At 41.4% G+C, this 13,550-nt stretch overlaps 1 protein-coding gene across 2 annotated transcripts in view; it reads right to left on the bottom strand.

Moving 5' to 3' along the window:
- Positions 1 to 13,014, bottom strand: part of zgc:162331 (uncharacterized protein LOC793007 homolog) — a 32,681-nt gene extending 19,667 nt beyond the window's left edge. For both annotated transcript variants that reach the window (XM_034163106.1, XM_034163105.1), the window contains exon 1: positions 12,699 to 13,014. In XM_034163106.1, the coding sequence (XP_034018997.1) occupies positions 12,699 to 12,951 (253 nt within the window). In that variant the 5' untranslated portion in view covers positions 12,952 to 13,014. The remainder of the gene's footprint in view (positions 1 to 12,698) is intronic.
- Positions 13,015 to 13,550: the final 536 nt, after the last annotated feature.

The raw sequence follows: 13,550 nt of genomic DNA, 5'->3' as shown, positions 1-13,550 counted from the left end.
TTTGCAGAAAGATCTCACTCAAAAGACAGATTTTTGCACCACAAAAATAAATAAATAAAAATAAATAACCAGTTGGCACATTTACCTCCCAAATACAAGGTCCTGGTTTCAAACCCACCTATGCTTCATTCACCAGGTACATCAGGCATTACGTTGGGAAAGACAACCTGCAGAAAAAAGTGTGCTAAACCATAACAGATCGGCTATGCTGCATGTTGCCACATCCGCCACACCAAGACACCGCGTTGGGTTTTGGATGGCCACCACACAGGCAGATAACTGGTCCATCCACACCTCTTGAAAATAATCTATCATCAAAAATTCATATTTGTTGCACTGTGCAAACCTTTTTTATGCACAGCCAATGCGCAGTTTTTCAAAGTAACGCTAATAATGTTTAGTAATAAAAGAAAAGCAGAAGAAATGTACCAACAGGTCTGGGGTGGTAGAGATCAGCATAGATTAGTGCAGTGTGCAACCATGATACTGAGAATGTGCCTTTATGCAATAGGGAAGTGGGTCCAATCAGCTTTTAGAAGAGGCCCCTCCCCTTCTCTCAACCACTGCTAGTTACCACCAATAATATGGCGTGTTGTTCTGTGCAGAATAATTGCAATAAAACGGAGAAATATTTGATTATTTATGTTTTACTTGATGTGACGCCTGAGTTCCATGCAAACAGCTGCTTCATACAAAAACTGATTATTGATTTAATATTAATTCCACATCAGTCTGACTGAAAAAAGTGAACAAAATGAAAAATACACTTATTGTTGGAAATTTGCAACAATTTACCAAACAAATAAATTATAATGCTGTGTAACTCTAAGGAGGAATTTCAGGAGTTCATCATGTTAATTGTTAAATGTCGATAAATATTGCATCTGAAAATGCAAATCTGCACTGAATTACAGATTTGAAAGTCAATTTTAAAACTCCTGGGACAAAGTGGCAGCACAGTTTTAGATGGCTGCTGATGCGATGTTTTGCTGATGACACGCTGCTGTTTGTTATGTGACTGCACCCTCTGAACACTTCAGCTGCTTTGGCTGACTGCGGGCGACAGATGGGGGGGATTTCTGCAGAGTGAGCATCCTGTGATCCTGTGTGAGGATGATGGCATCCCCTCCCTCCCTCTCTGTCTCACTTATATACACACAAAGGCACACACACCAGACACGTGCATCATGGGTACAGTGCAGGAAAATAAGGACAAGCTGGCTTTTAAAGCCAAAACTAAAAGCCACTTTTTTCTCCTCAGAGACTTCTTAACCTACGTACATTAACAATTCAATTCATGAATACATGACAAAAGTCATCTCAAAGTGGTGAATATGAACAAGGTCTAGATCTTACCCCACCCAAGAGCAGGCATTAGGGAAACTACTTTTTTGCAACCCCATTATCCTGTATCCTATTCTTATGAGCTTTTGCTAAAAAAAAACAAAACAATGAAAATCAGGGGGGTTTTGTTGTATGTGATCAAAAAAGTTCACCTATGACTAACTTTGAAATTTATTTATAATCTGTTGCATTTGGGTGGATTTCCAAATACTAGAACTCTGGTTGAATAATAAACAAAAAGGGGAAAAGCATGATGACTCAGCAATACAATATAATTACTCTTTTTTTTTTCATCATAGGAAGAAATCTTAAGCAGACCGGACTCAGTGGGGTGACCATCTGGTATGACCATACTAACTAAATACAACAACAGCATGAAACAGAATTGTCATAATATGCAGGGGCAGAAATGCTGCAGCCACATAGTTTTGACTGTGTTGAATGCTTGGTCTCCAAAGTAAAGGTCAAACAAGGTCAATGTCCATTGGATTCTATGACATGTGACGTGTTACCCTGTAACAAGCATAATACATGGTCCAAACTATTCCTTTTTAAAACCCTGTTAACTCAACTAATAATTTGCATCTTCTTTTTTTTTTTTATCAAAATTGGAACAACTTTAACTTTTGACCCCTGTACAAACTGAAACTGACCTTTGTCACCATTTTTGTTATTTTTACCCCATAACTCCTGAACAGTCATAGATAGTCCAAACTATACCTTTTTGGAATCGTTATGATCAGACAAATAATGTGGTGTAGTTTTCAATTTGATTGGAGCATTTTTAATTTTGACCCCTGTGTAATTCTTCAGTTGACCTCTACCTGGCTGCCTACTGAAAATTCAAGTGGTTATTCATTTTTTTTTCAAAAGAATAATGTCTAAGGCATATTTGTGGCGCATTTGATGCTTGTATCACCAATTGCGGGATTTCGCACTAAATATTCTCTTAGCTGCTGCACTACTCACTCTATACAAATTCATTCCAGCAGTAACCAAAGATTCTCAGGAGAGCTCTATAAGATCAAGCTAATAAAATGATACTTTGCCATAATACTTGCTTGCATGTATTACATATTGGTACTAGTAAATATTTTATGACAGAATCCCTGAAAATTGGCCAACATCTGTTTATGTAATAAGAAAAACAAAAGACCAATTATCTCCCCTTGAAGACATGAGACCAGAATTATTTTCTTTCCTGCACATCATCACATGGAGTGCTACCATTGTGTGGAGTTTCATTCAAATCCACCAAAAGGTTCAAGAGGAGTCGCACTTACGATATCAACATCATGCAATGCATCAATTAAACACAAAATTCCAATTATCTCACCTTGAAGATGTTCGACCAACATCATTTTCCTTCATGCACATCTTCACATGGAGTGCTACCACCATGTGCAGTTTCATTCAAATCCATCAAACTGTTTAGGAGAAGTTGCGCTTACAAATCTCATGGACAGACAGATGGACAGGGTGATGACTATATACCCCCCACATTTTTTGTTTGCTGGGGGTATAAAGACATCCAGTCATGGTCAAATATGGTGTGCAGCTCCTGCGTGTTTTTCTCTCGCACATATATTCAGCCTGGTGAAGAAAAGTCTTCACTTATGTGACAGTGTGTGTTTTAGACTCCATCTGAGGTGGGTTTTTTTCAGTGACTGTTGCCATGCTGCAGCAGGAACCTCGTCACTACGCCATCAGACCCTAAAGATACCGAAGTAACACAACACCTCCCCAAGAGGCGAAACACAGAGATGGAAAAAAAATACACAGAGTTGGTGAGAACAAACCAAATACCTTTGTAGAATAAATGCTGAAATGATTAAAAATGCATGTTGGCCTGAATGTTTTGTTGATCCTCACTGAAGAGCTTTAGCTGTGGGTGTTGACACTGTGCTGAGTTTGCTCAGTCCTGTTGATTTGGCCTGTTGAGAAAAGGCTTTCTGTCATTGTGGAGACCATGAGTTGCCAGTCAGAGCGTTTAAGTACCATTGGGGTGCTAATACACCTTTTGAACTCCACACCTGGCAACCTGACACCATCGACCAAACATCCATTCTGCTGTATTCTTCTCTGCAGTACGTCTGTGAGTGAAGCACTCAGAACACTTTGGATTAAATAAAGATTAGGATCCCCTGCATGAAAGATTCAAACTCACACACACGGAGAATACCCAAGCACTGGAACACACTCATTCACACACACGTAATACATACACTCAACAAAAATATAAATGCAACACTTTTGGTTTTGCTCCCATTTTGTATGAGATGAACTCAAAGATCTAAAACTTTTTCCACATACACAATATCACCATTTCCCTCAAATATTGTTCACAAACCAGTCGAAATCTGTGATAGTGAGCACTTCTCCTTTGCTGAGATAATCCATCCCACCTCACAGGTGTGCCATATCAAGATGCTGATTAGACACCATGATTAGTGCACAGGTGTGCCTTAGACTGCCCACAATAAAAGGCCACTCTGAAAGGTGCAGTTTTATCACACAGCACAATGCCACAGATGTCGCAAGATTTGAGGGAGCGTGCAGTTGGCATGCTGACAGCAGGAATGTCAACCAGAGCTGTTGCTCGTGTATTGAATGTTCATGTCTCTACCATAAGCCGTCTCCAAAGGCGTTTCAGAGAATTTGGCAGTACATCCAACCAGCCTCACAACCGCAGACCACGTGTAACCACACCAGCCCAGGACCTCCACATCCAGCATGTCCACCTCCAAGATCGTCTGAGACCAGCCACTCGGACAGCTGCTGAAACAATCGGTTTGCATAACCAAAGAATTTCTGCACAAACTGTCAGAAACCGTCTCAGGGAAGCTCATCTGCATGCTCGTCGTCCTCATCGGGGTCTCGACCTGACTCCAGTTCGTCGTCGTAACCAACCTGAGTGGGCAAATGCTCACATTCGCTGGCGTTTGGCATGTTGGAGAGGTGTTCTCTTCACGGATGATGCGAAGGAGATGTGTTGCACTGCATGAGGCAAATGGTGGTCACACCAGATACTGACTGGTATCCCCCCCCCAATAAAACAAAACTGCACCTTTCAGAGTGGCCTTTTATTGTGGGCAGTCTAAGGCACACCTGTGCACTAATCATGGTGTCTAATCAGCATCTTGATATGGCACACCTGTGAGGTGGGATGGATTATCTCAGCAAAGGAGAAGTGCTCACTATCACAGATTTAGACTGGTTTGTGAACAATATTTGAGGGAAATGGTGATATTGTGTATGTGGAAAAAGTTTTAGATCTTTGAGTTCATCTCATACAAAATGGGAGCAAAACCAAAAGTGTTGCGTTTATATTTTTGTTGAGTATATGTGGAGCTATGCATGAACAAAACATGGAATTAAATGTGCAGACATACATACAGGTTTGGCACTTCACTATTTCCACATTTTGTTAAATTACTGCCTTAATCCAAAATGGATGAAATTCATTTTTCCCCCCTCAAAATTATACACACAGTACCCCATAATGACAATGTGAATTTTTTTTATTATTTTTTTTTAGCATTTTGCAAATTTATTAAAAATAAAAAAATCTAAGCTATCACATGTACAGTACAGTGAAGATGGTGGTGGCAGCATCATGCTGTAGGGCTGTTTTTCAGCGTACAGGACTCATATTATGCTCAGAAATAAAACAACCACATAAACTAGACAGACCAAAATGAAAGCAAACATCCCTCCATCTGTTCTCCTTTGGCATTTTCCTCTGGATGGATAAAGGTTAAACATAAATGTCATCTCTGTCAGAGTTTAATTTAATTAAGCGTGGTGCACTTTGCTTGGTCTCTTTGTTCCTCCTGCTTTTTACATCACCTGATTTCAAACATCATAAATCTTTCCTCCAACAAAGTCAGTATGAGCTGAATAAAACTCACTCCTTTGTTGCGTGCATAAGATTTCATGCATGTTTGTCTAAGCCATGCATGAGTGCATTACACCCTGTAAACCCTCTTAAAGGTGAAATTAATTTAAATTAACCATCCACATTGAAAACAGTCTGTTTGATCTACATGATTTAAATATGTACATCAGCTGCATTTCATGTCTAATTGAGAAACATAATAAAATTCTGTTATTTGGATACATTTTCTTCTGTGTGTATCATATTTCAAAGGGACGAATTTAAGTTGTGGCTTTTTTTTTTTTTTTACATTGGATCTACTGTAATCAGGTCAAACGTAGGCGCCTTCACATGCTTGCGCCACACGGCCAAACGTTCCTTCACAATGCAGGTATTACTCTTTACCTGTGTAAATAACAAAGTAGAGTTGAACATGTATCAAATGTGGTTACGCTATGCATTTTACACAGTGCACCATAGATTGTCAAGATAGGGCCCTTTATGGTATAAATAATGTAAGATTAGTGTTTGCTTTCTTCCTACTTCTGTCATTTCTCTTCCAAAGACACACACACACACACACACACACACTAAAAGTCAGCAAGTTCTTGAAGTTGTAAAAGCGCTGAATGTGTTTTCTCATGATCCAATAGTTCTGACTGTCATGTTGCCATCGCTGCATTTCCCTTGTGTTCCTCCTGCCCTTTAGCTGTTTCCAGCCTGCTCCCACTGCTACAACCGAGAAGGCTCATTTGAGACCCTCCCTGACTGTGTCCTACGAGTGCTGTGGTACTGAGCTGCTGCCACTCGTCATACGTGCAGGAGGTCGAGCAAATGCTTTGTGTGCAGCTCGTCAGCCTGCAGCGCTCCGCAGTGTGTGTGTGTGTGTGTATGTGAAACAGAGATCAAAATCACGATCACATTTCAGCAGTCAGAAATAAAGGTGGGTTGAATCATACACACTCTTAGAGATGTTGAGGTTATGTTATACAAATCATGCAGCATTTATTAAAGCTACAGTGTGTAGAATTTAATGTCACCTAGTGGTGAGGTTACAGATTGCATTGTGCTGTCCCTGGTCAGGATTTTGTTTACTTTCATGTCTTCATTTCTTTGGAAACAGGGATTATACAAAATGCAGGATGTCCCTTTTGGGCCACTGTACCAACATGGCAGCCACCATGAAAGGGCCATCAGTTCTTTGTTGGAAGTAATTATACACTAATGCTCATGGGATGAGAGTCCTTCAGGTGCCTTTTGGCAAACTCCAGGTGGGCTGCCATGTGCCTTTTACTAAGAAGTGGCTTCTGTCTGGCGACTCTACCATACAGGCCTGATTGGTGGATTGCTGCAGAGATGGTTGTCCTTCTGGAAGGTTCTCCTCACTCCAGAGAGGAATACTGGAGCTCTGACATCAGGTTTTTGATCACCTCCCTGACTAAGGCCCTTCTCCCTTGATCACTCAGTTTAGGTGAGCGGCCAGTTCTTGGAAGAGTGCTGGTGGAACTGAACTTCTTCCATTTACAGATGATGGAGGCCACTGTGCTCATTGAGACCTTCAAAGCAGCAGAAATGTTTCTGTACCCTTCCCCAGATTTGTGCCTTGAGACAATCCTGTCTCTGAGGTCTACAGACGCATCTGAATTTACCTCACGTGGACTGCAATTAAGATGTAGAAACATCTCAAGGATAATCAGTGGAAACAGGATGCACCTGAGCTCAATTTTAAGCTCCATAACAAAGGCTGTGAATACTTACGTACATGTGAGTTCTGAGAGTTTTTTTTTATTTTTCAATAAATTTGCAAAAAAAAAAAAAAAAAAAATAATAATAATAAATAAATAAACTAGGACTGCAAGCAGTCATATACGGGCCCTCGTTCCGTGCGACCGCCTGCCTAGGCCAGTGGGTGCCCTTGTGACCACATGTGGGCATGTGCATGCAGGGGCAACCACTCATCACACAGTTAAAATTTTAAACAAATCACACAATGCATCAAGGAGTTATGACATGTTGAAGGTTCATCCACTAGGGGGCGCCCAATGTACAAACAGAGGGGCCAGGTGTGTTGAGGGGCCAACCATCATCATACATGTGAAGTTTCAAGTCAATCAGGCAAAGCACGAAGGAGTTATCATGACTTGATTTTCCATGGCGAAGGGTCAAAATGGCGGCGCCATAGCGGCCACACCCTTCGACATAAAGAAAAGCTTTCGATAACTTTTGGTCAGTATCGTCTGTGGGTGATGTTGAAGAAATTTGAAGTGCATTGGACAAAATCCCTAGGAGGAGTTCGTTCAAATACAACATGTGGAAATCACGCCAAAATGAGAAGAAAATTCAAAATGGCCGACTTCCTGTTTGGAATAGACCCATGGTGCAAGAGACTTTTTTGTACATCTATGCAAGTCACACGTGTACCAATATTCATCTCCGTACTCCAAAAAAACCCCTATGTGGAGGGGTTTTTGAAAGATTCAAGAGGGCGCTATTGAGGCATTTTGCCCCGCCCATGGGCGACGCCCCTATGAATTGTAAGAGGTTGTCGTGCTCGACCTGTGTATCAATTTTCATGATGATGTGACAAAATTAAAGCCGTCAAAAGGAAGAACGTAATTTCATGGCAAATGGGCAATATTCGGTACGCCGCCACACGGACGCCGTTACTCGTAACTTCACGGCGTTTATTGCCTATGTTCACCAATTTGTTCTGCATGTTTTAAAAGTGGAATGAAGTTGATTGGGTTAAGTATGTGACATCAGGACCTCTTAAAGTAAAAATAGGACATTTCCCGCCACCACTGGGGGGCGCTATGGCGCAGGTGGGAACTTAAGATATGTAGACGTTCAGTGCGGAGCCCTCATCATGTCCAGCAAGTTTGAAGGATCTACGATGAAGTATGTGGGTGTGACAGCCGTTCGAAGTGAAATGGCGTGCTCCGAAAAGCTCGCCAAAGTTTCACGATCCCTAGCAGCCATGCCTTTTGACTTAATTAGAATCGTTTGATAACTTTTGATCACCATTGTGTTTTGATGATCTTGACCAAATTTGAAGACGATCGGATGAAATCCCTAGGACGAGTTCGTTCAAATGTAAGTAGTGGAAATGGCCAAAAATGGCAAAATTTGCTCAAAATCGAAACTTAAAATCAAAATGGCCGACTTCCTGTCGATATTTCACCATGACAGTAAGAGACTTTTTCGTGCGTCCTGGTATGGTAAATATGTGTACCGAATTTCGTGAGGCTACGATGAAAAAAGCCCAATGCGGAGGGGTTTTTGAAAATTTCTAGGGGGCGCTATTTCGCGATTTTTCTGCGACCATGTGCGACGCCCCCAAAATATCGAATTTTGGATCCGGCCGGACGACTTTGGAAAGTTTGGTGAGTTTTTGAGCATGGGAAGAGGCCGAAATTTCGATTTCAAGAGTGAGAATAATAATAATAACTAGGACTGCAAGCAGTCATATACGGGCCCTCGTTCCGCGCAACTGCCTACCCAGACCAGTGGGTGCCCTTGTGACCACATGTGGGCATGTGCATGCAGGGGCAACCACTCATCACACAGTTAAAACTTGAAACAAATCACACAATGCATGAAGGAGTTATGACATGTTGAATGTTCATCCACTAGGGGGCGCTCAGTGTACAAACAGAGGGGTAGGTGTGTTCAGGGGCCAACTGTCATCATACATGTGAAGTTTCAAGTCAATCAGGCGACTTTGGAAAGTTTGGTGAGTTTTTGAGCATGGGAAGAGGCCGAAATTTCGATTTCAAGTGAGAATAATAATAATAATAATAATAAATAATAATAATAATAATAATAATAATAATAAACAGCGCAATTACAATAGGGTCCTCGTAGGACGTTGCCTACTCGGGCCCTAATAATAAATAATAATAATAATAATAATAAACAGCGCAATTACAATAGGGTCCTCGTAGGACGTTGCCTACTCGGGCCCTAATAATAATAATAATAATAATAATAATAATAATAATAATAATAAACAGCGCAATTACAATAGGGTCCTCGTAGGACTTTGCCTACTCGGGCCCTAATAATAATAGTAAATAATAATAATAATAATAATAATAATAATAATAATAATAATAATAATAATAATAAACAGCACAATTACAATAGGGTCCTCGTAGGACGTTGCCTGCTCGCGCCCTAAAAATCACATTGTCATTATGGGGTACTGTGTGTAGAATTTTGAGGAAAAAAAATTTAATCCATTTTGGAATAAGGTTGTAACATAACAAAATGTGGAAAAAGTAAAGCTCTGTGAATATTTTCCAGATCCACTGTATTTAAAGATTTTACCACTTTGAAATGACGACCAGGCTGCAGAATGTAAACTTCACAGAATGAAAAAGTCAGTCAATGCAGCCCCGGTGTAAAATGAGGAAGATTAGGCAATCGATAGCAGAACACTGATCAATTTCCTTCCTGGAACAGTAGGCAGCATGGATTCCTGGATGATTCGTGTAATGAGACATGGCTCATTTTGATGCAGCCTGAAAGCACACAGCCTTCATGCATCTGTCCTGCCAGTTTAACTTTAGACAAACAGATGCAGGAGGAGAGTTTAAGGCTGTTCAAACTTTGTAAAAGATCTTCCTGAGTTAGAATGCCATTTACACAAAGCAAAGTGTCCTGCAAGTAATTTACATAATTTAAGGTCAAGGTCACCGTCAAAATGGATTTGCATGTTGATTTGGCACAAGTTTTACTCCGGATGCCCTTCCTGACGCAACTCCACATTACATGAGAAATGTTTGCTTGTTTGTTCCTCTGCTCCTTCGAGGTCCTTTGGCTGGTTTCCACTAAATTTATGATATGTGGATGATGGTCAACTTCGGAATTACCCTTAAAGGGTTTATTTTGGCAAAGGTCATACAAAAATAGTAATATTAATTAAAAAAAACAAGAACACAACTCACGTAACTTACATGCAAACTGGCTCTATCTGATTCCGTGAGCTATGGTGGTCAATACAGGCCAAAACACTTCCAAAGTAAGACAACACTAAGGGCCCCTTCACACATAGTGCGAAGTTTGGTCGACGTCTGGTCGAGTACGGTGAAACAGTGCGAAACAGTTCGAAATGAGTGCACCATGAACCATCGCGCCGACGAGCAGGCGTGCATGAACCTGGTGCGAGAGTTCGTGCACGCGCCGGTGTCTTATGAACAGGAACAGTGCGAGGTGCAGCACGTAGCGCTGCTTATGTGGAAGAAATAAAAAAAAATAAAAACCAGTTGGTACCTTATACCACTTATGTGGAATATTTAAAAGAAAAAAAAACACACCACCCCTCTGATGCGAACTTGCACCTTTCGAAAGCTCTGATTGCCAGTCAGCGACTTTACCACTGAGCTACAGAGCTGTTCTTTGAAAGCCCATATCAGGAAGGACATGGAAGTATTACAAAAAAAAAAAAAAAAAAAAAAATTAAAATCACACACCATATAAAAACCTGAAAGCGAACTTGGTTTAAAGTTAATGAACGTGCAGCCTGGAAAAACACTTCTTTAGATTTACCCTAAAAATAATAATCATTTATGCTTAAAAAATTGTTGCTGTATGCTCAAAAATGCAAACATTGACTTTGATTAAATAGATTTTGCCGACAGATTCCGCAAAATTACATGAGGTTAGTTAAAAGCAAAAATATTAAATACATCTAACTAAATTAAAACTTTTTGAAATTAAAGAAGGCATGCATTTTTATGCAAACTGCAAAGTGCACAGCCCTCCACATTCACTTTTTCTAGTGTACAAGATTTGCTCTAATGCATTAAATATAGCTGGAAGAGTTTTAATTTATTAACACAGAAAAAAAAATCACCCAGACTTCATCACACCTTTAGGATTTGGAGGTTTTGGAAGCTTTCTCATGCAAATTCTCTGCTCTGGCATAATTTATGCATGCTGTGTGTTATTAAAGTATAAAGTGCTTATTCCTGCCCTGTCAAAATAAGTAAGTGTGTTTATTCCATAAACCTTTAAGAAGATTGGCACAGTTTGGGCTAAATGTGTGTTTTTGTGCTCTGTGTGTGTGTGTGTGTGTTCAGCACGTGAGGTTTGCAGTTGGTCTTCTGCTGTTGGCTGTTTGTGCGTACACGTGATGAGCAGCCAGGGACAGATGAAGATATGGAGTGAAACAGACAAAGAATTAAGAGAACAAGGAACAGCATAATTAGAGATAAAAGGTTTTAAAGGAAATAAGGGGCAAGAAGAGGAGAGAGAAAAGGTGTTTGTGCTCCGGTGGGTGTGAAGTGATGCAGACTGTGCTAGTGATGCTTTTACAACATGCATGCAAGAAAAGCACTAAACTGTTCATTTGCTGAAGTAATTAAAATGTAACACCATTAATAATACATCATAGAAATACAAGCAAAATTTAAACCACTAACAACATCACATGATCTTTCAAGAAACTGTCTATATGTTCGTTCACCCGCTAATCCCAAATGTTTGGTAGGATTTATACCAATCAACACTACACATCCAGGATAACGAAGAACTTGTGAGTCACATGACCTTGCAGCCATAAATATGAGCTTGAAGCCGCCTTTCAGTACGACTTAGCAGGTGATTTTAGTAAAACATCAATAAGCTATGGGATGATTTGATACCCTGGTTGTGCAGAAGCAGAGTGTCCAGGTTTGATGATCCTGGATCATCACTAAGATCCAGGCTTGTAATGACTTCCTGGTCTCGGCCATCGGAAGCATACCTGTATGTGGTTACCTGTGGTTATCTCAGCAATGACATTCTCATCTCCGGGTCCTCTGCCTTGTGATCGAGAGGCGTCTGGGAAGAGCTCATGGAGTCATGAGGTTATTGGACATAGATATCTGGTGATGTCAATACCTTGGATAGCAAATTTCCCAGTATTTAGAGTCCTGGTGCCTCCTGTCCTACAGGTGAGACTTGGAAGCTTTTACTTCAAGAACCTCAGATGAGTTGCATTGTGAGGGAGTGTCAGCTTTGACACTCATTTGCCTATGTGGTGAGTTTCTCTGTGCATGATCCAGCACGCAACTTCCTCGGTGCTGAAAACCCCAGTGGCTAGAGAAGGCCAAGGGGATGGAGCAGTTGTGTGCCTCCGTGGTTGCAATCCAGGACCCATGCAGATGTTCCCAGAGTTGACTTGAATAAGCTACGAGTTGAGCACTTTACCTAACCTGACAGAGCTGCCCTGCTGACCTTTTTGTACATCTGGCTAAATATATGCTGCAAAGTTGCTGATCCCATTGGAATATTTGGGAATTTCTCAGACTTGGTGGAGGCGTGCACTCTGTTAGTGGCCCTGTCTCATGTTTGACATCTTTTAACATCTTTATGGTCAAATTTTGTGATCAGATTTTCTTTCCTCAAATTTTTGGGAATTCTTTAGGAGTAAAACGATGAGTGCTCCAACGCACAGGCATAAAAATATCACCTGACAGACAGACAGACTCACCTGTGTAGTTGCTGGTGGTGTGCTGAGTCTGTGTTTCCATCAGAGTCTGTCCATCTGTGCGTGCTTCCGTCTGGGCTTCCGTCTGCAGGTCCGGCTGCAGCTGGACGGTCATGTCAATCCCGTCTTGCAGAGGCGGCATTCCAACAGTGCTCTGGAACTCCTCAGCACCCAATGTGGGGCTTCTCGCCAGGTTCAGGCCAAAGAGCAGGGGGCACAGCAGCACCCAGATCTGGGTGTCCACTTTCCAAGACATGGGTCAAGTTCTGCTGGACTCAAAGAAGAGAATGGAAGAGAGACTCACATGCTCAGGTGCTGGTTTGTCCTGTTGGTTTCTCCTGCCAGTTTCTACAGCTGGTTACTCCTGTTGTTTTCTCCAGTTGGTTCCTCAAGAGTTTTCTTTTGCTGGTTTCTCCTGCCGGTTTCTCTAGTTGGTTTCTTCTGCTGGTTTCTCCTGCCGGTTTCTCCAGTTGGTTTCTCCTGCTGGTTTCTCCAGTTGGTTTCTCCTGCTGTAGTAGAGAAGCTTGAATTTCTTTTTTCTCCTGCTGGTTTCTCCTGCCGGTTTCTCCAGTTCGTTTCTTCTGCTGGTTTCTCCTGCTGGTTTCTTCAGCTGGTTTCTCCTGCTGGTTTCTACAGTTGGTTTCTCCTGCTGGTTTCTCCTGCCGGTTTCTCCAGTTGGTTTCTTCTGCTGGTTTCTCCTGCTGGTTTCTCCTGCCGGTTTCTCCAGTTGGTTTCTTCTGCTGGTTTCTCCTGCCAGTTTCTCCTGCTGGTTTCTTCTGCTGGTTTCTCCTGCTGGTTTCTCCTGCTGGTTTCTTCTGCCGGTTTCTCCTGCCGGTTTCTCCAGTTGGTTTCTTC

The sequence above is a fragment of the Thalassophryne amazonica genome, chromosome 22 (assembly GCF_902500255.1).
Source record: "Thalassophryne amazonica chromosome 22, fThaAma1.1, whole genome shotgun sequence".
NCBI lineage: Eukaryota > Metazoa > Chordata > Actinopteri > Batrachoidiformes > Batrachoididae > Thalassophryne > Thalassophryne amazonica.
This window is presented reverse-complemented; position numbering and strand designations above follow the sequence as displayed.